Below are 25,016 nucleotides of genomic sequence, written 5' to 3' on the forward strand. Positions count from 1 at the left end.
AATATCTGTGAAATTGGCATCTCAGGTAGACAGAGCAGGTCCTGGGGAGAGAGCTAAATGATGTGATATTGGACCTCTGTGGAAGACTGTCCACTTCAGCTCACTGTTTAGTTTAGTTTAGTTTAAAGATACAGCACAGAAACAGGCTTTGGCTCACCGAGTCCACGCCGACCAGCGATCTCCCCCCCATACACCAGCACTATCCTACACACTAGCGACAATATACGATCTTTACTGAAGCCAATTAAGCAATAAACCTGTCCGTCTTTGGAGTATGGGAGGAAACCGATGCACCTGGTGTAAACCAACATGGTGAGGGGGAGAACATACAAACTCCGTACAGACAGCACCCGTGGTCAGCATTGAACCCGGGTCTCTGGCGCTGTAAATCAGCAACTCTACCGCTGCGCCACTGTGACGCCTACATTTCTCCAATGTCACAATACAATTTGTTTCTATGCTGAGGATACTTGTCAATGGACACAAAAATACAGCGAGGGATCTTCGAGATAGACACAAAGTGCTGAGGTAAATGAGTGGACCAGGCAGCATCTCTGGAGAAAAAGGATAGGTGACGATTCGGGTCAGGACTCTCCTTCAGACTAACGTCTTCAGTATAAAGAAGAGCCCCGACCCAAATGTCACCTATCTTATTTTTCCAGAGATGCTGCCTGAGCCGCTGAGTTACTCCAGCCCTTTGCGTCCATCTTTTGCGCAAACCAGCATCTGCAGGTCTGTGTTTCTACAGGGAATCCTGGAGCACTTCCTCATATCCTCACGATTCTCTCAACCATTCTGTGGCCGATGGCTACAGGTGAAAAACCACCTTCTGGTTCTTGCAAATATCTCTTGGACTTGTCTTCTGCTTGCCGCTAAATGGTTTATTGTCCAGGAATAAGGATTCCTCTTAAAGACAGCTTCTGTAAACTGTCAGCTTCAGTCTGAAGAATGGCCTCGACCCAAAACGTCACCTATTCCTTTTTTCAGGAGATGCTGCCTGACCGGCTGAGTTACTCCAGCGTTTGTGTCCATCTTCAGTGACAGTGTTGTGTTTCGCTAGGGTGGTCTTGGATTCGACCCAGAATCAGTTGCCTCAGGTCAGGCTGCGGGCCTTGCCCCTTCCTCCGCTACTCTGTGGATTCAAGCTCCTCGTCCTTTGCTTGCAGCAGATCGGTCAGCTGTTGGTTGGAGACTCTCAGCTGGCGTAGCGTTCCCATGGCTTGGCACAAGTACACAGCAAGAAGATGTTTACACTGCAAAATGCCCAGCAATGTCATGAACAGAGGGAAAAGTCAACAATGGAAACAGTGAAGGTACATTTCTTTATTGTGTGTGTAAACAATGGCCCCTGCTGAAGAAATAACCCTATCCCCTCAAGCTTTCCAAGAAAAACATCAAAGAGCTACGAAACATATTTGGGACTAAGCCACTCTTTCAAAAGGCAGATAAAATAGTTCTATGATAATATAAAAGTCTGGAGCAGATTTCCAGCTTGTTATATCTTTTGATATCTTTACTGACTGTGCAGTGAGTCATATCAACCACTGATCCTAAGCCTGGGATTCCCCTGGCAGTTAATAAATCTCACTCAGCCTTACGTGTCTGTGAAGGTTCAAAGCCCTGCAGGGTAGAGAACTCGGAAGCTTTACAATGCTTCACATAAAGAGAGGTCCCGTCAATTCTGTGGTCGACCCTGATTCCAAAACTCTGCTCCTACTTCTGGACTTTGCTTAGGTTACTTTAGTTTAGGTTAGTTTAGTTTAGATTAGTGTGGATAAATGTGAGGTTATCCACTTTGGCATCAAAAACAGGAAAGCAGATTATTATCTAAATGGTGTCAAGTTGGGAAAAGGGGAAGTACAACGGGATCTGGGGGTCCTTGTTCATCAGTCAATGCAGGTACAGCAGGCAGTGAAGAAAGCGAATGGCATGTTGGCCTTTATAACAAGAGGTGTTGAGTATAGGAGCAAAAAGGTCCTGCAGTTGTATAGGGCCCTAATGAGACCACACCTGGAGCATTGTGTGCAGTTTTGGTTCCCTAATTTGAGGAAGGACATTATTGCTATTGGGGGAGTGCAGTGTAGGTTTACAAGGTTAATTGTGGGGGTGGGGGTTGTGGAGGAGGGCGGGTTGTGTGGGGGAGGGGTAGTTGTGGGAGGGAGGGGGGCTTTGGGGGAGAGGGTGGGGTGGGGTTGTGGGGGAGAGGGGGCTATGTGGGCGGGGGAGTTGAGGGGGGTGTGGGGGGGGAGGGGTGTGTGGGCAGGGAGGATTTGTGGGGGGAGGGGTTGTGGGAGGGGGGTATGTGTGGGAAGAGGGGTTGTGGGGGGTGAGTGGTGGGGTATGTGTGGGTTGGGGGAGGGTTGTGTGGAATCGAGGGGTGTGTGGGAGGGAGGGGTGTGTGAGGGGGTTGTGTGGGCAGGGGGGGAAAGAGCTCTGAGAAAAGATGGGGGAAGAGCCCTGGGGAGAGTGCAGTATTACAGGGGAGGGGGGCAGGAGCCAGCGAGGGGGACCAGAGGGGAAGGTGTTGGGGGTGCGATGGGGACTCACAGCGGGCGCTGGTTGCTTCGCTGGTTGTTCTCCTCCGCACGACTTGTGGACTCAGCCCCGCCCGATGATTAACAGCGGGTGCCGGAATGGTGGCTGACAGGCGAGAAGACCAATCTGCTGATCTCACGATTTCTTAAACGTTCATAACTTTTGTAATCTTCCACCGATCGGAACAAAACTTGGCGCGCTTAGAGCAGAGGAGAACGATGAGTAAGGTGGTGAGTAATCCTAGTGATATAGGGTAGCGTTTTTGTGCAAATTTAAATAAGATGAGAGTTTTAGTAATAGTATAGATAGTTGAGGAAACACTTTTTCCACACAGAGAGTGGTGAGTCTGTGGAATTCTCTGCCTCAGTTCTCTGGATACTTTCAAGAGAGAGCTAGATAGGGCTCTTAAAGAAAGGGATATGGGGAGAAGGCAGGAATGGGGTACGGTTTGGGGATAATCAGCCATGATCACATTGAATGGCGGTGCTGGCTCGAAGGGCCGAATGGCCTACACCTGCACTTATTGTCCATTGCCTATTGTTTAGTTTAGTTTAGAGAGACAGTGTGGAAAACAGGTCCTTCGGCCCACCGAGTCCATGCCGACATGCTGATTCACTCTAGTTCTGTTATCTCACTTTTGCATCCAACACACAAGGGGCAATTTACAATAGCCAAATAACCTACAAACCTGCACGTCTTACGAGTGTGGGAGGAAATCAGATTTCTCGGAGTAAACCCATGCAGTCACAGGGCGAACGTACAAACTCCGTACAGACAGCACCCGTAGTCAGGATTGAACTCGGGTCCCTGGCGCTGTAAGGTAGCAACTCTACCATTGTGCCACCGTGCAGCGGCTGCTCGAGGAACCATCACCCACCCACCAACCCCTCCCTGCCATCCACATTGTTAAATGCAAGAAAACGACTGATTTTTTTCGAGGAAATCGTGAAATTGCAGCTGATCTTTGGGAAATGCGTACTTCATGAATGTTTTCCCAGCAGTTCTTTGTTTGTAAAGCATGAGCTGTTGAGTTCAGTTTAATTTGGTGGGAAACAATGAACAAAAGCCTGGCTGTTTGATGACTCAAGAGTTACAAAGCCAAAAGCAGCTAACGATGCAACCAATCACACCGAACAGCAGCCATTAGGCCAGGTATTTAAACTCAGGAATTATTACAAGCAATATTTGGTAGTAATCTAAACACAACCCAGCCTATAAATAAACTTGAGCGTATGCATTGAATATAACTGTCCAAAGCTATCAATTTTGCAATGTATCGTGAAAACAAGCACGACCATGACTAATCTCTGGATGCACAATCTAGATGACCCTGTCTCTTCCTGACCCTCACGGCACTGTTCAGGAGGTTAACTGACCACTGCAAACTGCCCGCTGTTCAATTAGATGCAGGGTAGAATCTGGGAGACTTGGGAAGAATAAAATTAGATTAATTGAGGTTAATAAAAATATGAGAGGGGCAAGGTGATGCAGCGGCAGAGTTGCTACCTTACAGCACCAGAGACCCGGGTTCAATCCTCACCACAGGTGCTGTCGGTGTGGAGTTTGTGTTCACCCCGTGACCTGCGTGGGTTTTCTCCAGGAAGCTCAGGTTTCCTCCCACATTCCAAAGACGTACAGGTTTGTAGGTTGAAGATAGACACAAAAAGCTGGAGTAACTCAGCGGGTCAGACAGCATCTCTGGAGAAAAGGAATAGATGATGTGTCGTGTCGAGACCCTTCTTCAGACCATATAAATATTTCAACTTCGATTGATGATTTTATGTTTGGAGATAATTTAAATCAGCTTAAATGACTTAGATGAAGAACCTACATCGGTTTTAATGGGGCAGAAATTTGTCGAGACCCTTCTTCAGAATGTCACCTATTCCTTTTCTCTAGAGATGCTGTCTGACCCGATGAGTTACTCCAGATTTTTGTGTCTATCTTTGGTTCAAATCAGCATCTGCAGTTCCTTCCTATCGGTTTGTAGGTTGATTGGCTTGGTAAAATTGTAAATTGTCTACAGTGTTTCTAGGATAGTGTAAGTGTGCGGGGATCCGACGTAAACTCGGTGGGCCGAAGGGCCTGTTTATGTGCTGTATCTCTAAACTAAACTGAAATTAATGTCGAATGAGTGTAAAGGGATGGTGTGGATTCGGTGGGCTGAAGGGCTGTGTGAGTCAGTCTCTCTATAACTCTGCTTACTTTACCCAATACTTTGCTCTGTAGCTTTAACCTTTCCCAATTTGTCTTTTTTCCAGAAATAAATTATTTAATCTCGGAAAGTCATTTCCTCCGTAGTTCCTCTGATGAGTAGAAGACCATAGACCGACAGTGAATCATTGTTACACGGGCAAAATGTGGGACAATAACTGGGAACCAGTGTGGAGAACACGAGATAACATGGGAGGGAAGTGAGCAGGGAAGCATAGCTTTGTGGTTCAATTACAAGCTTAGCAGCCAGTTACAGACCATCGATCCAGTCAAGAGTTCAAATCCCAACACAGCAGCAGGGAAAATTAAAATATCTTATAGAAACATATAAAATTCTTAAGGGAATGGATAGGCTAGAGGCAGGAAAAATGTTCCCGACGTTGGGGGAGTCCAGAACCAGGGGTCACAGTTAAAGAATAAGGGGTAGGCCATTTAGGGTGGAGATGAGGAAACATTTTCTCACCCAGAGTTGTGAATCTGTGGAATTCTCTGTCACAGAAGGCAGTGGAGGCCAATTCACTTGGTGTTTTCGAGAGTGTTAGATATAACTCTTAGAGCTAATGGAATCAAGGGATATGGGGAAAAAGCAGGAATGGGGTACTGATTTTGGATGATCAGCCATGATCATATTGAATGGTGGTGCTGGCTCGAAGGGCCGAATGACCTACTCCTGCACCTATTTCCTCTGTTTCTGTGTCTATGTTTCACTCTGGCCGGTTGACGTTAAACACTTACCAGTATGTGGTCATTCCGTCGTAAGACGGAGTACATGAAAGCTGCACAGGAGCAGTAGAGGCAGGAGCTGAAGCAACGATACACCCGACCAGAGCTTCCAATAACCTGCAGATCGTAACAGGAAAGAGCACAATTGATTTAATAGGGACCTGATAATAATAATAATAATAATAATAACTTTATTTATAAAGCACTTTAAACAACTGCAGTTGCCACAAAGTGCTGTACATGAGAACTCATGAACAAAAAGCTATTACAAACAATTAAAAACCATTAAAAACCGTAAAACGAAGGACTATAAAAAACACACTAAAAATTAAAAGACATTAAAAGCACTAAAAACAGGAGCAATGCCTCAGCCAGTGTCGAAAGCCAAAGAATAAAAATGTGTTTTTAGGGAGGATTTGAAGATGGACAATGAGGGGGCCTGTCTGATGTGCAGCGGCAAGGTGTTCCAGAGTGCCAGAGCAGCAACAGAAAAGGCTCTATCCCCTCTGAGCTTCCGCTTAGACCTTGGTACCTCAAGGAGCAGCTGATCAGCTGACCTGAGGCACCGGACAGGAGCATATAGGTGGAGCAGCTCAGAGAGGTAAGGCGGGGCGAGCCCATTCAACGATTTAAAAACAAATAAAATAATTTTGAAATGAACTCGAAAGTGCACTGGGAGCCAGTGAAGGGAGGCCAAAATTGGCGTAATGTGCTCCCTCTTTCGAGTTCCGGTCAAAAGGCGAGCGGCAGCATTTTGAACAAGCTGGAGACGAGCCAATGAAGCTCGTGCGACTCCAGAGTAGAGTGCGTTACAGTAATCCAGCGTAGATGTAATAAAGACATGGATTACTGTTTCAAAATGCTCCCGCTCGAGAATGGGCTTCACCTTTGCCAGCTTCCTTAGGTGAAAGAAGCTGGACTTAACCACCGCGCCTATTTGTTTATCTAGTTTAAAATCACCGTCCATCCTAAAACCCAGGTTCAAAACGGTTGGCTTTACAGACAATGCCAGTGGACCCAAGTCAACAAAGGGAGGTTCACGGCAGCCATTGGGGCCAAACAAAATCACCTCTGTCTTCTCTTCATTAAGTCCCAGAAAGTTTAAGGCCATCCAGGACTTAATGTCCTCAAGACAAGACAGAATTGATTTTAGAGAATAGTCGTCTTCTTTCCTGAGCGGCATATATAACTGGCTATCATCTGCATAAAAGTGAAAGGAGATGCCATGCCTTCTTAAAATTGAGCCCAGAGGAAGTAGGTATAAAGAGAAGAGCAGGGGCCCTAAAATTGAGCCCTGTGGAACCCCATATACCAAGGGAGTGGAGGAGGATTCAAAGCCAGCAAGGCTTACACGCATGGTTCTGTCTGCCAGATAGGACCTGAACCATCCCAGGGCACTGCCACAAATGCCCACTTGGTGCTGTAATCGGGAAATTAAAATTCCATGGGTAACTGATGGGTAACTTTTTTACACAAAGGGTGGTGGGTGTATGCAACAAGCTGTTGGAGGAGGTAGTTGAGGCAGGGACTATCACAACGTTTGAGAAACATTTGGACAGGTTCATGGATAGGTCAGGTTTAGAGGGTGAAGGGCCAAACGCAGGCAGGTGGGACTAGTGTAGACGGGGTATGTTGGTCGGTGTGGCAAGTGGAGCCGATGGGCCTGTTTCCGTGCTGTATGACTATTTATTGTAATCATGTATAGTCTTCTCGCTGACTGGACAGCACGCAACAAGGTTCTGGGTTGACTTGGATCCAAACCTCCCATCGGTTGCACCCTTGCCACGGGTGTGGAAATGGCTTCACCATACACTTGGTGCACGGGCCGTCATTGGCAGTGCCAGGCCACACACGCCTTGCCCGGAACCTCATCTCGTGCCATGCAAGCACAGCAGTCACCGAGTGCACAGTACATTCGTCACAGCCACAGGCGCATGGTGCGCTGACAACAACCTGGCCCTTAACTCCAAGAAGACCAAGGAGCTCATTGTAGACTTCAGGAAGTCCAGGGGCGGCACGCACACCCCCATCCACATTAACGGGACGGAGGTGGAAGGTGTTTCTAGCTTCAGGTTCCTGGGTGTTAACATCTCCGATTACCTCTCTTGGACCCACAATACCTCAACTCTGATCAAGAAGGCTCACCAGCGTCTCTTCTTCCTGAGGAGACTGAAGAAGGTCCATCTGTCTCCTCAGATCCTGGTGAACTTCTACCGCTGCACCATCGAGAGCATCCTTACCAACTGTATCACAGTATGGTATGGCAACTGCCCTGTCTCCGACCGGAAGGCATTGCAGAGGGTGGTGAAAATTGCCCAACGCATCACCGGTTCCTCGCTCCCCTCCATTGAGTCTGTCCAAAGCAAGCGTTGTCTGCGGAGGGCGCTCAGCATCGCCAAGGACTGCTCTCACCCCAACCATGGACTGTTTACCCTCCTACCATCCGGGAGGCGCTACAGGTCTCTCCGTTGCCGGACCAGCAGGTCCAGGAACAGCTTCTTCCCGGCGGCTGTCACTCTACTCAACAACGTACCTCGGTGACTGCCAATCACCCCCCTCCTGGACACTCCTCCCACAGGAAAAACACTATGTCTGTATATATGCTAATGTAAATATTTATTCAAATCATATGCTATGTCGCTCTTCCAGGGAGATGCTAAATGCATTTCGTTGTCTCTGTACTGTACACGGACAATGACAATTAAAGTTGAATCTGAATCTGAAGAGATGGACAGCTGATTAAAGCTAAACAACAAGAAAATGCCTCAATGTGCACCAGCCTTAAGCCTTTTAGTTTAGTTTAGTTTATTATTGTCACGTGTACAGTGAAAAACTTTTTTGTTGCGTGCTATCCATGATCATGAGGGGAATAAACAGGGCGAGTCCACAGTCTATTACCCACAGCAGGGAAATCAAGAACCAAAGGGCATGTGTATAAGGTGAGAGAGGAAAGGTTTAATCTGAATCTGAGGGGCAACTTTTTCCACACAGAGGGTGGTGGGTATATGGAAGGAGCTGCCAGAGGAGGTAGTTGAGGACATTTGCACAGGTACATGTATAGGAAACATTTAGAAGGTAACAGCCAAATACAGGCAGGCGGGGCTAGTGAAGATTGGGCATCTTGGTCAGCACGGGCAAGTTGGGCCCAAGGGCCTGTTTCGGTGCTGTATGACTCTATAACAATATAAAGATGTCCAAGCAACAGACCTGGTAGAGTGATCTTCCACTGGGAGAGTCGACAAACGTTACTGAGCGTTGATCCACCAGTTCCAACGCCTGCAGGATCGGAGGTCCAAAGACAAACTTCAGCCTGGAAAAGAAACATCTTTGAGACAATTCAAGCCTATATTCGTTGGAGTTTGGAAGAATGAGGAGGGGGGCACTCATTGAAACGTACAGAATAGTGAAAGGCCTGGGTAGATTGGATGTGGAGAGGATATTTCCACCGGTGGGAGAGTCTAGGACTAGAGGCCATAACCTCAGAATAGGCTATTAGAAAAGAGTGGAGCAATGTGAATGATGGATGTACAAGACCTACAACTAAAAGAAAGTACAGAGGCCGTCACGGTGGCACAGCGGTAGAGTTGCTGCCTTTCAGCGCCAGAGACCTGGGTTTGATCCTGACTATGGGTGCTGTCTGTATGGAGTTTGTATGTTCTCCCTGTGACCATGTGGGTTTTCTCCGGGTACTCCAGTTTTATGCCACATTCCAAAGATGTGCCGGTTTGTAATTGGCTTCTGTAAATTGTCCCCAGTGTGTAAGATAGAATTAGTGTACTGGGATCGCTGGTCAGCGCGGACTCAGTGGACCAAAGGGTATGTTTCCACACTGTATCTATAATAAACTAAACTAAAGGTGTGCAGTATAACTAGGATGAATGTTAAGTCAAGAAAAGAAAAAGTACTGGAGGAACTTAGTAGGTCAGGCAGCATCTCTGAAGAACGTGGATATGTGACGTTTTGGGTCGGGACCCTTCTTCAGACTGATTGTCTTAGGGGGGAGGAAAGCTGGGCCAAGCCTGGCAAGTGATAGGTGGGTACAGGGAGGGGAGGGGTTGATTGTCATATGGGTGGACAATGGCCAGTGATGAAAAGTGAGATAAGGATAGAAGAGGTGTGAATTGTGAAGCCAGAGGAAGGAATACAGGCGGAAGGGGATAGGGGAGAGGGAAGGGGAGAAATGGGTGGGAATCCAGGTGGGGTGCAGGGAAAAATGGGGGTCGGAATTTAGGTTAATTACCTCAAATTGGAGAATTCAATGTTCATACTATTGGATTGTAAGCTACCCAAGTGGTATATGAGGTGCTGTTCCTCCAGTTTGTATGTGACCTCACTCTGGCAATGGAGAAGGCCCAGGACAGAGAGTTTTGTATGGGAATGGAAAGGGGAGTTAAAATGGTTAGCAACTGGGAAATCTGGTAGGCCTTGGCGGACCAAGCATGATTGTCGGTTAAATGGTTGGCGAATCTATCCTTGGTGTTGCCGATGCAAAGGATGCCACGTTGTGAACACCGGAGATGCAGTAAATGAGGTTAGAGGAGGTGCAAGGGACCTGCGAGGTTCAAGGTGTCTCTCCATGGATGTTAAGTCTTCCGCCTCAAACTGAATGGCAGCATATTACTTCAGTGTGTAGGAAGGAACTGCAGATGCTGGTATACACTGAAGATAGACAAAAAATGCTGGGTTAATTAAGCGGGACAAGCAGCATCTCTCGAGAAAAAGAATAGGCAAAGTTTCAGGTCGAGACACTTCTTCGGACCCGTCTGAAAAAAGGGCTCAACCCGAAACATCACCCATTCCTTTTCTCCAGAGATGCTGCCTGATCCGCTGAGTTACTCCCACATTTTGTGCCTTTCACTTTAGTGTTAGATTGGGAAGCCACATGTCTGCTTCATCATCCTAAAGATTTGTGTCGCTGCTTTCAGGGAACCATGGATATTGAGAGTTGAACCATTACAATTACAGCATGCAATCCAAATCCAATGTGAGGATCTGACAAGGCTACGTCTGAGTTTCAGCAGCAAATGGTGGATAGAAATGTTAGCAATAGTACTCACATTAGAAGCAGTTCATCCGTCACTGAAAGACACAAGATATGAGAACTCATCAATGATCAGAGCAGAAATGTTCTCAGCCTTTAGCACCAATGTAATGAAGCATTAATATTCAGAAATGACAAATTTGTACACAGAACTTGAATCAACCAATCAAAAAAATTCTCTTATCCCAGAATCATTGATAGAAACAGGATGGAAACAGGCTCTTTAGCTCATAGGGTACATGGCCCATCATTAAGCAGATATCTAAACTACTCCCTGTTATACAAGAATTTTGCCCATACAGTGTGTGACCCATAGTACTGTGGCCATAGCCCTATGTTTAAAGCCCACAGCAGTGCGGCCAGTAGCGCTATATTTAAAGGCCATAGCGCTGCAGACTTTAAATTCCCATGGACTACGAGGGAGAGGGGGAGAGAGGGGGATAGAGAGAGAGAGAGCTGTAAAACAGAGCCCGCACATACCATGTTTTTGTTCTCTCACCAATAAAACTGTTTTGTAACTAGACGAGTGAGCCTTTTTCTGTTTTACTAGTCAGATCCTTGAACCTGTTCCCTTGTAACAATTGGCGTAGTCAGCAGGATCTGACGAATAGAATAGAAAATGTTGGGCAAAAAGAAATAGCAAACGAGATGGCGCTGGTGCAGGCCAAGCACCCTCGCAACAAGCTGCTGCCCTCGGTGAAGGAGAGCCCACAGCAGGGTCATGAGGGAGAAGTTTATTGTTGTAAATTTCACCGGAATGGATGAACACAGGCAACTGCAGGATTTGATCGACTGGTAATGCTTTGGAATGTATATGGCGACTGCGATAATTATGCTACATTGGAAGGCCACAGTGGAGCAGTGATGGAATTGCATTATAACACAGATGGCAGCATGCTTTTTACAGCATCAACAGACAAAACGGTAGCGGTGTGTGACAGTGAAACTGGTGAAAGAATCAAAAGACTTAAAGGTCACACATCCTTTGTGTATTCATGTTATCCAGCCCAACAGGGACCACAGTTGCCTGACCCGCTGAGTTACTCCAGCTTTTTGTGTTTTAAGTACGGGAAGCGACGATGAAACAGTGAAGCTATGGAACATTCGGAAGAAGGCTGCAATCCATACGTTTCAAAACACGTGCCAAGCACTGGCAGCAACGTTTAACGACACAAGCGATCAGATTGTGGTATTGATGATGGCATTGAGGTTTGGGACCTCCGACAAAATAATTTGTACCATGCGTGGTCATGCAGACTCGGTGACTGGGTTGACCCTGAGTGGGGTAAAAGAGAACGTCACCAACCTCGCTGACCACACCCATGAAGCCGTGGAGAAGATTCGGTCGGAGAACAGTACCACGACTACAATCCCTCGGGAGGAATGTGGTCAACATAGGTGCACTGGGTACTGACCATCGGGACAATCTCGTTTGCCATAATATTCCTGTGTTGTATGTGCGGATTGGCATCACGACCGTGTGGATTTTACTACAGGCTGCGAACCAGATGTAACGAGGTAACGCCTGCGAGCCGGATGTAACGAGGTAACGCCTGCGGGCCGGATATGACGATAACCAGACGGTAGTATGTTAAGCGAGGATTTTGCCCGAACAGTCTGTGACCCATAGCGTTGCGGCCAGTAGCACTCTGTTAAAAGCCCACAGTGCTGTGGCCGGTAGCACTATGTTTAAAGCCCACAGTGCTGCGGTCGACAGCTCTTTGTTTAAATTCCCACGCACTAAGCTCTAAGCTGACAGCGCTCTGTTTAAACCTTTGCTTGCTAAACCGGCAGTGCAGTATTACCTTTACATGCCAAGTCTGTAGACAACAGACAATAAACAATAGGTGCAGGAGTAGGTCATTCGGCCCTTCGAGCCAGCACCGCCATTCACTGTGATTATGGCTGATCATCCACAATCAGTACCCCGTTCCTGCCTTCTCCCCATATCCCGTGACTCCGCTATCTTTAAGAGCTCTATCCAACTCTCTCGAAAGCATCCAGAGAATTCGCCTCCACTGTCTTCCGAGGCAGAGAATTCCACAGATTCACAACCCTCTGTGTGAGAATTATTTTCCTCATCTCCGTTCTAAACGGCCTACCCCTTATTCTTAAACGGAGGCCCCTGGTTCTGGACTCCTCCAACATCTGGAACATGTTTCTTGCCTCTAGCGTGTCCAAACCCTTAATAATCTTATATGTTTCAATAAGATCCCCTCTCATGCTTCTAAATTCCAGTGTGTACAAGCCCAGCACTGTGTGTGGCTTTTTGCCCCAGTCTGTGGCTGATAGCGCTTTGTTCCCAAAGGGGGGGGGCTTGCAGGGATGCAGTCCCCTGCCATTGGTTGTAGTTTGAATTTGAGAGCAGCACTATTGCCCAGGACTTACCGGCTGTTACTTCAATTCGGCAGACCTTGGTACCGGGAGGGGGCCGCTGGAGAGGTGGGTCGTGAGGAGCAAGGGCCGGTAGGGGGGTGAGCCGGGGTAATGTCTCCAGCACCTTCAAGGTCGGCTGCAGGAGGCACCGCTGGGACACAAAGATGGCCAGGCGAGGAGAGGGATGTCGGTTCGTGGGCCGATCAGGTCGAATGTGACAGATGGAGGCCCTGCAGGAAGCCTGAGATTTGGAGCCACTCCAGTAGACCGAACGTGCGGGCAGAGAGGACTTTGGAAATGGCGCCAAAACATGGCGGTGCCCACATGTGTAAATTTCACTGTGCACTTAAATAAAGCACCATTGAACCATTGTGGTCTGTTCTACCAAACATCACGGACTGTGTGAGGGGAAGCGAGCACCCGGGGTGTAACCCACGCAGTCTAGGAGAGAACGTGCAAACTCCACAGTTTCACGATCAAGTCGGCTCTCTGGTGCAGTGAGGTAGCAGCCTGAAGACATAACTGGGTCTCAATTTAACTTCTTTAACAAACTCCATGCAGGTGGCACGAGTCCCACGTGGGCATTAAGGATGGATGAGTCAGCATAATGGCGCATCGGTAGAGTTGCTGCTTTACAGCGGCAAAGATCTGGGTTCAATCCTGACTACGGGTGCTGTCTGTATGGAGTTTGCACGTTCTCCCTGTGACCACGTGGGTTTTCCCCGGGTGTTCTGGTTTCCTCCCACACTCCAAAGGCGTACAGGTTTGTAGGCTAATTGGCTTTGGCAAAATTGTAAATTGTCCGTAGTGTAGGATAGTGGTAGTGTGCGGGGATCGCTGGTCTGCGCAGACTCAGTGGGATGAAGTAGGTATGTTGCAAAGCCTACCTGAAGCGTCCTTGAAAATCTTCCGTTGCGGGTGTGCGCGATTTTGGCGCCGTTTAGAGGGGGCGGGTTTAAAACGCGATTTTCTCTAAGCTGTTCCAATCGAAAATGTTCAGCCTAGTTAATTATTAACGAAAAATCGCTGGAAGACCCCGTCGCAAAAGCTATTATTAGGTTTAAAGGCCTTGAATAATAGTTATAGTAGTTTAAAAATCAATCTTTAAACCCGCGACCGTCAGCAACCGCATGGTCTCATAAAGCAAATAGCAGAAGTTAGGTTGTATATTTTTACATTAAAAAGGGCTTCTAAAGATCCCTTTATACAAAGTTTACTATTGCGAGTAGCTCAATTTGGGCCCATTATATCGCGCAGTATTTTTCTCGGCATTTGGGGCACAAATCTACCGCAATGTGAACGTTCTAAACCAGCGCGTTCCACAGGGACCCACTGGAAAGCTGATTTAAATGGGCATTTATTTACAGCAATTAAACACTAAATTCCTTCCATTTGGCCTATAAATTAATGTAAATGAGATTTAAAAATCATGTTTTATTGTGAATTATTTGTGAATATTATTTGGACATTTAGGCTATTTAAAAATGTTAATCATTTATTAAGAAATGGATAGATGTTTAGATCTAGTAATTGGTCTGAAATTAGCTACAATTAGGTAACTAACTAATTATATGCTTTAATTTCAGGTCATCCAAGTAAGATTATTTTATATTTGTTTCAGAATGCTTCAATCTATGATAACTGAAAATTTCATTCAGTTCTCTTAATTTTTAAGAAAGTTATGGGCTTTTGACTGTTCACGATCACAGCTTTTTTGTTATGTCCATAGAAAATCAATAGGGAACAAGATGCTCATTTCCCAGTATGAAAATGGCCATAACTTTTTAAATACTTGAGATATGAAAGTGAATTAGGTGTCAAATTAAACTTATTTTTATGCTTTATCTGATGGGATAAATTACAGACTTGATTTTTAAAATCTCAAAATTTTGTAACATTGCTAGATGAAGAGCCTGTTTCAGTGCTGTATCTCTAAACTAAACAAAACATCACTGCTGTCCCTGTAGCCACTTCCTTTAAAGGTCTGAATGCAGACCAATGGGTTCTGGCAACTCGTCTGCTTTTAGTTCCATCAGTTGTTCCAATAGTTTGTCGCAAGCTCTCTCATGGGAGGCATGTTTCTCTCTCCTAACCTTGTGATCTTTGGGATGTTTGTGCTGCCTTCCACCGAGATGACGACTGCAAAATGTTGGCTTAAATTAGGCAACAAAGCCCCATGCTCCTACCACCTTCTGGTCAGCGTCGCATGGAAACAGGCCCTTTAGCCCAACAAAGATGCAGTCGTGGCAGACTTTGTCAGGTGCATTCGGAGGGTTTCTTAAAATGATGTAGATAGTCTAAGCCACGAAGGGAACATACTGGACCTAGTGTTGGGAAATGAGGCTGGCCAAGTGACTGGTGTTTCAGTGGAAGAGCTGTTTGTGGATAGTGATCGCAACTCAAAGATTATTTTGAGTAGAGAGGCTGGCCCTTGCGGGAAGGTACCAACTTAAAGATGTGTGCGGCAATTTTTTTTACACATTAGGTGATGAGTCTGGAACTCGCTGCCAGGTTGGTGGTTGAAGCAGATACATTAGTGGTACTTAAAAAACTTTTAGATAGGCACATGGATATGCTAGGAATGGGGTATTTGCATTATGTGCTGGTAGATCAGTGATGTTCTTGGCATCATGCTTGGCACAGACTTTGTGGGCTGAAGAGCCTGTTCTTATGTTGTCTATGCCGACTAAGTTGGCATTCTGGGCATTTGGCCCATAGTCCTCTAAACCCTTCCTATTCATACATCTGTCTGATGGTCTTTAACAAATTGTAAGTGTACCTGTTTCTGCAGCTTATTCTGGCAGCTCATTCCAGATACGGACTGCCCTCTAAATTAAAATGTTTACCCTGAGGTCCCTCTTAAATCTCTCTACTTAAACCAATGTCCTCTAGTTTTAGAATTTCCTACTCTGGGAAATAAGCTGCGAGTGTTCACTTTATCCATGCTCCTCATGCTCTTGTGCACCTCAATATCACCCCTCATCCTCCTACGCTCCAAAGTCCCAGCCTATCAAATCTCTCCCTATAACTCAAGCCCACAGCTCCAGATAACATCCTGGTAAATCGCTTCTGCAGCTTTTCCAACTTAATGACATTCTTCCTACAGTTGGGCAACCTCGGTACATGTGCCAAATAAAGTCCCATTGATCGATTGATCAAACGTTGGAGGAGATTACGGGGGCCTTGATGAGCATCTTTGCATTTCCTCTAGCCACAGGCAAGGTCCCGGAGGAATGGAGAATAGCCCGTGTTTAAGAAGTGAAGTTCATAAGTTTTAGGAGCAGAATGAGGCCATTCGGCCCATCAAGTCTACTCCACCATTCAATCATGGCAAATCTATCTCTCCCTCTCAACCCCATTCTCCTGCCTTCTCCCCATAACCCCTGACACCCGTACTAATCAAGAATCTATCAATCTCTGTCTTAAAAATATCCAGTGACTTGACTTCCACAGCCGTCTCTGGCAATGAATTCCACAGATTCACCACCCTCTGACTAAAGATATTCCTCACCTCCTTTCCAAAGGTACTTCCTTTTATTCTGAGGCTGTGACCTCTGGTTCTAGACTCTCCCACTAGTGGAAACATCCTCTCCACATTCACTCTGTCTAGGCTTTTCACTATTGCATAAGTGAATCCAGGGAATCCAGGGAACTACAGGCCAGCGAGCCTCACGTCAGTGGTAGGAAAGCTATTGGAGAGAAGATGATGCAGGTGCAGGCCCAGTTTTACCGGATGCTGCTTGGATAGCAGGCATTAGCTTTCAGGAGAGGTTGGACAAACTTGCGATTGCTTTCTCTGAAGCATCGGAGGCTGAGGGGAGACCTGATAGAAGTAAATGAAATCATAGATAGGGCAGACAGTCAAAACGTTTTTCCCCAAGGTGGAAATGTCACGGACGAGAGGGCATGGGTTTAAGGAGAGGCAAAGTCTAAAGGAGATGTGCGGAGAAAGATTTTTACATAGAGATCATAAGGAATAGGAGTAGGCCATTCAACCCATCAAGTCTACTCCGTCATTCAATCATGGCTGATCTATCTCTCCCTCCTAACCCTATTCTCCTGCCTTCTCCCCGTAACCTCTGAAACCTGTATTAATCAAGAATCTATCTCTGCCTTAAAAATATCCACTGACTTGGCCTCCACAGCCTTCTGTGGCAAAGAATTCCACAGATTCACCACCCTCTGACTAAAGAAATATCTCCTCATCTGCTTCCTAAAAGAACGTCCTTTAATTCTGAGGTGCCTACTAATGGAAACATCCTCTCCACATCCACTCTATCCAACCCTTTCACTATTCTGTAAGTGTGAATGAGGTCCCCCCTCATTCTCCTAAACTGCAGCGAGTACAGGCCCATTTCCGACAAATGCTCATTATCGGTTAACCTACTCGTTCTGGGATGGTGGATATCTCAATCAATCAATCAGATTTATTCATCACATACACAATAAAGGGCAGTGAAATGAACTTGCCAGCAGCAGTACAATAAAAAAGAACACATAATACACAATAAAAATTTAACACAAATATCCACCACAGCATTCTTCACTGTGGTGGAAGGCACAAAGTTTGACACCTGTTCTAATCAAGAATTTGTCTCTCTCTGCCTCAAAAATATCCACTGACTTGGCCTCCACAGCCCTCTGTGGCAATAAGTTCCACAGATTAACTACCCTGTGACTAATGAAGTTCCTCCTCACCTCCATTCTAAAAGAGTGCCCTTTAATTTTGAGACTATGACCTCTGGTCATAGACTCTCCCACCAATGGAAACATCCTCTCCACATCCACTCTATCTATGCCTTTCATTACTCTGTAGGTTTTAATGAGGTTCCCCCTCAACCTTCTAAACTCCAGCAAGTGGAGGTCCAGTGCTGTCAAACGCTCAACATATGCCAACCTACTCATTCCTGGGATCATTCTCGTAAATCTGCTCTGGACCCTGTCCAAAGCCAGCACATCCTTCCTCAGATATAGAGCCCAAATTTGCTCGTAAAGTATAAAGTATAATGTATCCTTTATTGTCATTCAAACTTTTGATTTGAACGAAATTACGTGCCTTGCAGTCATGACAGAGAATAAAATAATAGAACACACAATGAACACAGTTTAACATCCACCACAGCGAGTCTAGCAGGCACGTCCTCACTGTGATGGAAGGCAAAAGTCTTAAAGTCCTTGTCTCTCCCTTTCTTGTTCTCCCTCTGCATTTAGGCGATCCAGGCTTTCGATGTTGAGCCACCCACTGGGTGATGGTAAGTTCCGTGGCCGAATCCCAGCTCCCCGAATGGGCCGTTCAAACACCGCGGTCTGGGGCGGACGAAACTGCCCCCCTCCAGTCCAGCGGACGAAGCTGTTGTTGCGGGAGCTCCTGAGAATCGGTCACCAACCTGGGACCTGCGAGCTCCCGATGTTGTCATCCACTGGGCCAAAGCCTCCGAGGCCCCGAAGTCGGGCCGTCGCAGCAGCGCCACCACAGTCCCGAATTCGGCCAGCTTCGCGATAGTGAGTCCTGGCTCTGCTTCCGGAGCCTCGAGGTCGGTCCCAGTTGGAGGCCACCAGCTCCGCGATTAGGCCCCAGTGCAGACGGAGACAGAGATACGACAAAGAAAAGGTCGCATCTCCCCGAAGGAAGAGACTTAAAACAAGTTACACCCGCCCCCCACACATACACAACTAAAACTAAACTAAAACACACGTCCAAAAAGACAAAAAAAAACAACAAAAAAAGGAAGGCAGACGGACTGCAGGCGAGCAGCAGCTGCTTGAGCATGGTACTGCAAATAAAGCCTGACCAGCGGCCTATAGAGCCTCAGCATTACATCTCTGCTGTCAGAACAGGAACTGACCTGCCCATTTTCGGACAATAGTCCGAACGTCTCACCCGTTTCACGCACTCACTCACTCACATTGCGACGACTGCTGGTGAACTTGCTGGACTTTGTTCAGTAGCTCTGCCATCACCACGGGCAGGATGCCTAATGAAAGGGCCATCTTCTCTTCAGGCTCTGCCAAGGGAATCAGCAAACACATCCATCAACATCAACAATGTTTGGGTTGGGTAGACTTTAGATTTTAGAGATACAGGGCCGAAATAGGCCCTTCATTCCACCGAGTCCATGCCAACGAGCGATCACCATGTACACTTACACTGTCCTACACACACTAAGGACGATTTACAATCTTACCAAAGCCAATTAACCTACAAAACCTGTACGTCTTTGGAGTGTGGAAACTGGGGCACCCGGAGAAAACCCAAAAGGTTACAGGGAGAATGTACAAACTCCGTACAGACAGCACCCTTGGTCAGGATTGAACCCGAGTCTTTGTGGGCTGCAAAAATAGGATGGCCAGGTTACAGTTCACCAAGAAGTACTTAAATGAGCAACCACAGTTCTGAAAAAAAGGTCTTGTGGACAGATGAGATGAAGATTAACACATCAGTGATGGCAATCGCAAAGTATGGAGGAGAGAAGGAACTGTCCAAGATCCAAAGCATACCATCTCATCTGTGAAACACGGTGGTGGGGGTATTTTGGCCTGGGCATGTATGGCTGCTGAAGGTACTGGCACACTTACCTTCATTGATGATACATCTGCTGATGGTAGAAGCATAATGAATTCTGAAGTGTACAGGCACATCCTATCTGCTCAAGTTCAAACTAATGTCTCAAAACTCATTGCCGGTGGTTCATTCTGCAGCAAGACAATGATCCCAAACATACTGCTAAAGCAACAAAGGAGTTTTTCAAAGGTAAAAAATTGTCAATTCTTGAGTGGCCAAGTCAATCACCCGATCTGAACCCAATTGAGCATGCCTTTTATATACTTATGTGAAAACTGAAGGGGACTAGCCCCCAGAACAAGCATAACCTCAAGATGGCTGCAATACAGGCCTGGCAGAGCATCACCCAGCCACCCAGCATCTGGTGATGTCCATGAATCGCAGACTTCAAGCAGTTATTGCATGCAAAGGATATGCAACAAAATACTAAACTTTCATTTACATGGCAGTGCTGTGTCCCAAACATGATGGTGCCCTGAAATGGGGGGATTATGTATTAACACTGCTGCAATTTCTAGATGGTGAAACCAAAATGTATAAAAATGGCCTTTATTAAAATCTGACAATGTGCACTTTAACCATATGTGATTTTACAAATCTCAAATTGTGGAGTGCAGAGGCAAATAAATAAATGATGGGTCTTTGTCCCAAACATTATGGAGGGCACTGTATGTACCCAGGGTAGGACAAGTGTTTGACCTACAGTTGCTGGGGAAAGCACCAGAAGACAGTGAGCTGTGGATGGGGAGGAGTGAAGGATTCAGGAAATTATAGAAAGTGTGATCCCCACAAGAAAGGGGAGGGGGCCTGGTGCAAGGAGGATCAGTTCCCTGATCTTGCCATCTTGGCCTTTCATCCATAGCAGATCATGGTGGCCCTGAACTCAGACTTTAAAAAAAATATTTCACTTGTCAGCTACTGGTTTATAGATTGAACCAGAAATAGATACTGACCACAGAAGTGGAACCAAGTCCTTTGGATCACTGATCATCCAATTTCCATTCACACAAATCCCATTTTAGAACACCCAGTACAGGAACAGGCCATTCGCCCCACCTAATAGTAGGTCCCCCTCGGTCATGACTGACCATGGGTGACGCATCCTGGTCGGATGAAAGACTGGGCGATGTCATATGGACGACAGGCTGTTGCCCATGCAGCACGCCCCCCTCTCCACGTCGCTGATCGATCCAAATGAACAGCAGGGCAGTTACAGTTTGGCACCAGCTCTATCACAGGAGCTGCCGAGCGAAGTTGTAGAGAACTATGAACTTCCTTAGGGGCTCCGACTACGGATTTTCTTAAGGTTTACTCCTGGAGCCTTTTCCATGACTGGATATGGCCACAAGGCAGTGAAGGTTTTAAATCAGAGTTTTCCCTCTCCTAGATGGACTGCCTTCACAGGCTGACGAGCTCCATCTGCCCGAGGCTCGTGGGGGCGGGAGCATCTACCTTCCCGTGCAGGTCTATAGCACCTGCCCACCGTACCTGCGCCAAACATGCCAATCTAAACTAGTCCCATCTGTAGATGGTCTGCATCCCTCCTGTCTGTTCATGTGTCTGTCTGAACGCCTCTTAAATGGCTCCATCTCATCAGCCTTTGCTACCTTTCTGGTAGTACGTTCCAGGTACCTACCATTCTGTATGTAAAAATAATGCCTCATAAATTTCCTTTAAACTTTTTTTAACATAATGCTCCCTACATTTCCATCAACTCCCAGATTACTATGTGCAGTTTTGGTTGCTATCTGCAAGTGGGATTAGTTTGTATAAGCATGATGCTTGGTTAGTGTGGATATGGAGAGGATGCTTCCACTTGTGGGAGAGTCTAGGATTAGAGTAAAAGGATGTTACTTAAGGAAGGACGTCCCAAATAAACATCTGGTGTCAGACCCCACCCTACCGGTCCCTGGCACCAATCTCCCAAGGAAGCAGTGGACGACGCTGAATAGATTCAAGACTGGACATGGCCCCTGCTTGGCCAGCCTTCAAAAAATGGGGCAGCAGTCCAACCCCACGGTGTGCTTGTGGAGAACAGCAAACAATGCAACACATCATTGAAGCATGCCCTCAACAAAGACTCAAAGGAGGACTTGTCACCCTTCATACAGCAGATCAAGAGGCAACTGCTTGGCTAAAGGACTTTGCATTCGCTAAATAAACTTAAGGAAGGAGATGAGGAGGAATTTCTTTAGTCAGAGGGTGGTGAAACTGTGGAATTCATTGCAACAGAAGGCTGTGTAGGCCAAGTCAATAGATATTTTTAAGGTGGAGATTGATAGATTCTTGATTAGTACGGGTGTCAGGGGTTATGGGGAGAAGGCAGGAGAACGGGGTTGAGTGGGAGAGATAGATCAGCCATGATTAAATGGCAGAGTAGACTTGATGGGCCGAATGGCCTTATTCTGTTACTAGTTATGAATGTATGAATGGACATAGCCTGCTTCTATGCTGTACAACTCCATACTTTGACATTACTAAATAGTGGAGCAAGCTTGAGGTGCCAGGATTATTTTACAATACGTCGATGCTGAGCTGACCCTGGTAGCCACCTATGTTCACGGTTGCCACAGTTTGGGTGGTTGTCTGAGCTGGCAGGATCTTTAGGGCAATCCAACTGAGAAGGGAGACAACACAAAATGCTGGAGTAACTCAGTGGGACACGCGGCATCTTTAGAGGGAGGAAATAGGTGATGTTTCAGGTCATAAGTGATAGTAGAATTTGGCCATTCTGCCCATCAAGTCTACACCATGGCTGATCTATCTCTCCCTCCTAACCCTTCTCTTGCCTTCTCCCCATAACCCGTGACATCCACACTAATCCAGAATCTATCTCTGCTTTAAATATTTCCATCGAATTGGCCTCCACAGCCTTATGTGGCAAACAATTCCGCAGATTCGCTCCACAGATGCTGCCTGTCCCGCTGAGTTACTCCAGCATTTTGTCTACCTTCGGTGTAAACCAGCATCTGCAGTTCCTTCCTACATAACCACGTCTGACCTGTGACCCGGCGTCGCCTCCGCCACCCGTGCTGGGCCCGTGTCCACCGGCAGGGCCTTAGGGTTCGCCCGGGACTGGCGGCAGCGGGGAGCATGGATGTGGGTCGGGGGGAGAGGGCCACATCCGCCGCCACTCACCGTACGCTGAGACGGGGGGGGGGGGGGGCGGGCAATACATCAGCCTGAGGCCTATGCACCACCTCCACGAATCACATCTCCGTGCAGCATCTGCCCAGGCCGCTTATAACTACATCTCCCAGCGACCTTTGCGCCATCTCCAGAACCTGCCGCAGGCTGGGATAATGGAACTACATTTCCCTGTGGCCTTTGCGCCACATGACCAGACCCCGCCGTTGGGACTGTATGGAACTACATTTCCCAGGAGCCTTTACGCCACCACTGGCCCGGGGCACCTCGTTGCAACGCGTCCCGGAGACCCGAACTTCCCCCAACTTCTGTAAAGGAATATTTTTTTTTTTGGCGTGACAATAAAAAATCCAAATGAAAAGACTGAAATCAGATGTCGCCTTTATTTGGGAAATAAACATTTACATGAATGTGACCGGGTTTGGAATGGCGAGTTACTTTAAAAGGCAGAGGTTAGCCTGGAGCGGCAGGGGAGGGAGGCTTCAGTCGCAACAGTGTGGTTAAAATAATGATCAGAATTCAACCCAAGTCAGGTGTCGTGCTTTGAAAGTTGTGGACAGTCCTGAACACAGAAAATAATGTGACCAAATCCAGATAAAGAACTCATTAGTGGAGTTGTTTCGATGTCAATCGTGTAGTCAGCATTAAAAACATTTGCGGGGTACCCCGTCAGGAGAAAAACATGCATTTCCAAAGTTGCAAACTTCTCATCCAACGCTCAAAGGGTAAAGCTGAAGCCCGCCACTTTAACACTTGCGCCCAGCAACCGCCCGCCACTTTAACACTTGCCCCCAGCAATCACCCGCCAGGCAGCACAGTCACGCAATGTTTAGGATTCTTCACCACCATTCTGAGCTGTCCATGCTGAGTCTCCCTCCAACTCTGCAGCTTCTCCAAGTGTGGGAATCCAACACGTGCAGACAATTGCCACAATCGTTCGAGATCCTGACGGAAAGAGACTGCAGACCAGGAGCTGTATTTGAAGCGTGACCCAAGCATCCGGCTTCCACAGACGCGGGGTGTCATAGGGCTCCGTCAGGCGGGACAACACAAGACTGACTGTTGAATATCCAGCTTCAGGCCAAACATTGAACTTCTCGAGGAAACCGCCTGCCCTCTCCCATTCCCCGCAAGAAAAACAAAAGCTTAACTTCTGGAACTTCTTTAAGACCTGTTTGTATTTCTCGGACTTTAAAACTATTCTGTTTCGCAAGGGGTGGGGCAGAAAAGAGGTGCAAATTATGAGGTGGAGATACAAGATGTTTCCTTTGGGTTAACATTGTGCAGTTACAGGGTCAGGCTGCTTCCTGAGCCCGCTGACACCAGGGTACATACTCCCTTCACATCTCAGTTCACAATGAATCATAATACATCCATGCATTAATATCTCAGCAGTGCCGCTAAATAATTAAAGACAAAATGAAACTTAATTTACATTGAATATAGAACACCAGTCCTTTGGGTTCACCTCACTGATGCACATTCTGCACTCAATTCGCTGTTTTAAGAATCTTTAAAATGTAAGATTGAAGCATGATACTTTGGGAAAGAATTCTATAATACACTAGAATGATTTCAAGAGTTTTTTTAAACAAACAAATGGAAAGCAGATAAAGTCTTTCACTGTGAACTCTACACAAAGCTTCCGATCAGACTTTCCAACCTACATCTGCTCAAAAGAACTGGATACTGCTTTGCATTTGCCTGTGAACAAATGCTTTTACTTCTTTAGTCAGTGACTTAGGCTCTTGAGGAGAGTCTCTCGTCTGTGGTGGGCAGTCCTGAAATACTCGCTGACGGCACGCTCAGCCAGACCCCTGAGTTCAGTCATCGCTGTCTGACAGCGTCTCGTACTGCGAGGAGAGTAGGGGAGCGGGCTCACGCTCCCACGTCCTGGGCGGAGGGTGTGAACTCGCTTGGCCCATGGTCGGTGGAGCACATGCGATGGACGTCGGTGCTACATTCATCATACGTATTGTCAGTGGATTGTAGGGGAACGCCGTTGAACCTGTGCAACAAGATACAAGGCAGTTAATTCACATTCTTTACTGCCCTGCTGGTCAGTTTATCTGCACTGCAAAAAACACTACGTCCACTAACAAAGCAACTTCAGTGCCCAAGGTAGCTCCAACATGATTCGCATAGGACTGAAGTATGCAATGAAAGCCAGGAAGGACAGGTATGCTGGACGATGGCACAGTCGTGGTGAGGGCAGGTATGGAGGACGATGGCACAGTCGTGGTGAGGGCAAGTGTGAATTTGTTCAGCGGGAGAGATGGGGCAGAGTTGATGCTGGCTTCACTCATCCGAAGGAACTAACATCTCAGACATGGCACAGGGCTGAGGTGCGTAGAGATGTAGCTGTCAACCACACACATGTGCAAACAGGTTCTGCTTTTTAAAAGCAAATTGTAGATA

General features: G+C 46.8%; 2 protein-coding genes across 5 annotated transcripts in view; both read right to left on the minus strand.

The window, feature by feature from the left end:
- Positions 1–282: 282 nt before the first annotated feature.
- Positions 283–22,855, minus strand: zswim7 (zinc finger SWIM-type containing 7). 2 transcript variants are annotated; one of them, XM_033045586.1, is made up of 6 exons: positions 22,590–22,855; positions 18,796–18,894; positions 10,530–10,551; positions 8,680–8,782; positions 5,485–5,589; positions 283–1,253 (listed from the first exon to the last, which is right to left on the minus strand). In XM_033045586.1, the coding sequence occupies exons 1-6, from the start codon at positions 22,627–22,629 to the stop codon at positions 1,128–1,130; spliced, it is 495 nt and encodes a 164-aa protein (XP_032901477.1). In that variant the 5' UTR covers positions 22,630–22,855; the 3' UTR covers positions 283–1,127. The 2 variants fall into 2 exon arrangements, with proteins under 2 accessions (XP_032901477.1, XP_032901476.1); XM_033045585.1 differs by lacking the exon at positions 22,590–22,855 and adding an exon at positions 22,453–22,585.
- Positions 22,856–22,962: 107 nt separating this feature from the next.
- The window catches only part of ncor1 (nuclear receptor corepressor 1), a 180,616-nt gene continuing 178,562 nt past the window's right edge, over positions 22,963–25,016 (minus strand). For all 3 annotated transcript variants that reach the window (XM_033045584.1, XM_033045581.1, XM_033045583.1), the window contains one exon: positions 22,963–24,606. In XM_033045584.1, the coding sequence (XP_032901475.1) occupies positions 24,422–24,606 (185 nt within the window). In that variant the 3' untranslated portion in view covers positions 22,963–24,421. The remainder of the gene's footprint in view (positions 24,607–25,016) is intronic.

The sequence above is a fragment of the Amblyraja radiata genome, chromosome 28, assembly GCF_010909765.2.
Source record: "Amblyraja radiata isolate CabotCenter1 chromosome 28, sAmbRad1.1.pri, whole genome shotgun sequence".
NCBI classification, from domain to species: Eukaryota; Metazoa; Chordata; class Chondrichthyes; order Rajiformes; family Rajidae; genus Amblyraja; species Amblyraja radiata.